This window comes from Puntigrus tetrazona, chromosome 13, assembly GCF_018831695.1.
Source record: "Puntigrus tetrazona isolate hp1 chromosome 13, ASM1883169v1, whole genome shotgun sequence".
NCBI classification, from domain to species: Eukaryota; Metazoa; Chordata; class Actinopteri; order Cypriniformes; family Cyprinidae; genus Puntigrus; species Puntigrus tetrazona.
In genome coordinates, this window is record NC_056711.1 from 19,894,716 (window position 1) to 19,897,215 (window position 2,500).

Sequence of the window (2,500 nt, forward strand, 5' to 3'; positions counted from 1 at the left end):
TCAGTAATAAACATATGGAAACAATACGCAACAGGAAGTGCTGTTTAGCCACATTCCAGCCCCACTTGTGTGCTTTCCTGTTTTGACGGGTTATTTCTGAGAGCAATATCAACTAACCAGCCCTTCAATACAATACAGTGACGTGTTCTGTAGTGTTATATAAAAACAAGGCAGATTTAGAAATAAGATATTTTCAGAATTAAGCTGTGAAGAATAGATTCAATTCAAATATAGTTTGTTTTGTTTATATATATATATATATATATATATATATATATATATATATATATATATATATATATATATATATATATATATATAATAAAATGTGGTAGCATCAAACTGATAATTTACTTAAAAAATAAAATACTTAATACAGCTAAAGCGATACTAGAGACATTTATGTGGCAAAAGATCACCATTTTAAATAAATGCTCTTCTTTTAAACTTTCCTTTAATCAAAGAATACTGAAAAATAAAAATCAAGGTTTGCAGCAAGTTTTTTCAATAATAATCAAAAAAATGTCTGTCGAACAGCAAATCAGCATATTAGAGCAACTCGAGACTGGAGCAGCGACGCTGAAAATTCAGCAATTACATTTTACAACATATTCACACAGAAAGTACCTATTTTAAATTGCAATATTATTACAGATTTTACATTTTATTTTAAGGTTTTTTTTTTTGTTGAGTAGACAACATTATCTCTGACTTCACATACACTCACAAGAAAGAAAAAAAGAAGTTAAAAATAAATAAAAATTATATATATATATATATATATATATATATTAAATATTAAAAATATAAATTAAAAATATAATAAAATAATAAAATTTTATATATATATATATATATATATATATATATATATATATATATATATATATATATATATATATATAAATAGTGCTTACAATGATAAATACCGGTTTAGTAACTAAAGGTGATTTTACTGTATTTTTAAATCAAACAATGCAGCTCTGCTGAGCTGTTGAATGTGTCCAGACCTGCAGTGTGTGTCCGTCCTGTGGATGACGCTGTGAACGGCCGATCTGAGACGCTCCAGAAACCCAGTGACCTCCGGATGTCTGGATGGTAAACCAGGCTTAAGCGTCGCTCGCTCTCTCCTCAGTTCCTCTAGCTTCTTACCAAAACGCTCGGCTAAACACACAAACACAATAAAGTCTTGACGGGGGGAAAGCGAACAAAACTAAACACCAGTTTAGGTCAAAATCAATCCAAAACCATGACAAAAATATTCGCCTACCCTGGTGTTTATTATTGATTATAGCCCAAAACAAGCCTCTTTGAAGCATTTGCGCTCAGTGTGTGCGTGTGTGTGTGTGTGTGTGTGTGAGAGAGACTGTGAAAGAAAGACAAGAGTCTAAGAAAAACAGTACAAAACAAAACAAACACAACTGACCCACTTTACACACAAACCAGGGTCTGGGAGAAGACTAGTGATGTTAGTCACAAGGTCGATCGCTCTCAAAAGAGGAAAAAGACTCCCAGCTGACCAAAGTAGGTCAATCATCTGATCTGATAAAGAAGTATGTTTAAGAAGAGAGTACAGCAACTCAGTGCAAGTAATGAAGGAATTACCCAGTGAAATAAACCCATGACACATGATTTTTTCACTCAACTCTACACAGAACTCTATGATAACTCTATTCACGTCCAGCAGATGGAGCTGTTCAACACTGAATCAGATCCATCTCTGAGTTACAAAAACAGCACTACAAAAGCATTTAATAATAAAATTTTGATATTTTCGGTTGCTGTGCATTATGTATTACTAAAAGAATAATGTTTTTTATTTGATTATTTTTTTGTATTTGTTTTCACTTAAGTAATATTGGGATTTTAATGTGTGTGCTGTGTATATTTTTTTATAAATAAACACATTTAGGAAAATATGTCATGTTTATACATTAAATATATTTATATATAAATTATATAAATGCTCAAATTATTCATTGATATTTTGGAATCATAGGGCGTGTGTATGTGTTTATTTATAGATAGATAATAAACACACAGAATATATAAACAAAAACTTATTTTGGATGCAATTGTTTGACACCACTAGTTTTTGACATTTGTATTCTTTTATGTTTTAAATTAAATTTAAATAGTGTTTTAATTTTTATTTCTAAAAAGTTATCCCTTTTATGTCTGTATTTTTAATATTTCAATTTAAAAATGTACGATTTTAATTTAATTAAAAAAAATTTATTAATGTTGCCTTGGGAAAAGAAATTCTGTATGCATGCAATATTTTATAGATACAAACAAGTGTGATGTAAAAAGGGTGTTTTCTTGCTATCAAGTCAGCGATCACAAGCTCAGGGTTCGTGGTTTGGTACAAGGTCTCTCTCAGCTGAGAGTGTTTGGGTGTGTTTAAACCACATGAATGTGATGAAGCCATCTCTGTGCTCCCTCATCAGCTGTGGACATACAAATCTGCTGATATTTACAGATATGCAGCGTGATCATG

General features: G+C 30.4%; 1 protein-coding gene across 3 annotated transcripts in view; it reads right to left on the reverse strand.

The window, feature by feature from the left end:
• disc1 (DISC1 scaffold protein) overlaps positions 1–2,500 on the reverse strand; it is a 44,533-nt gene that overhangs the window by 32,186 nt on the left and 9,847 nt on the right. For all 3 annotated transcript variants that reach the window (XR_006252356.1, XM_043255586.1, XM_043255587.1), the window contains exon 4: positions 1,011–1,164. Coding sequence is in view for 2 of the 3 variants with exons in the window: in XM_043255586.1 (XP_043111521.1) it covers positions 1,011–1,164 (154 nt within the window). In the remaining variant the exon portion in view is untranslated. The remainder of the gene's footprint in view (positions 1–1,010; positions 1,165–2,500) is intronic.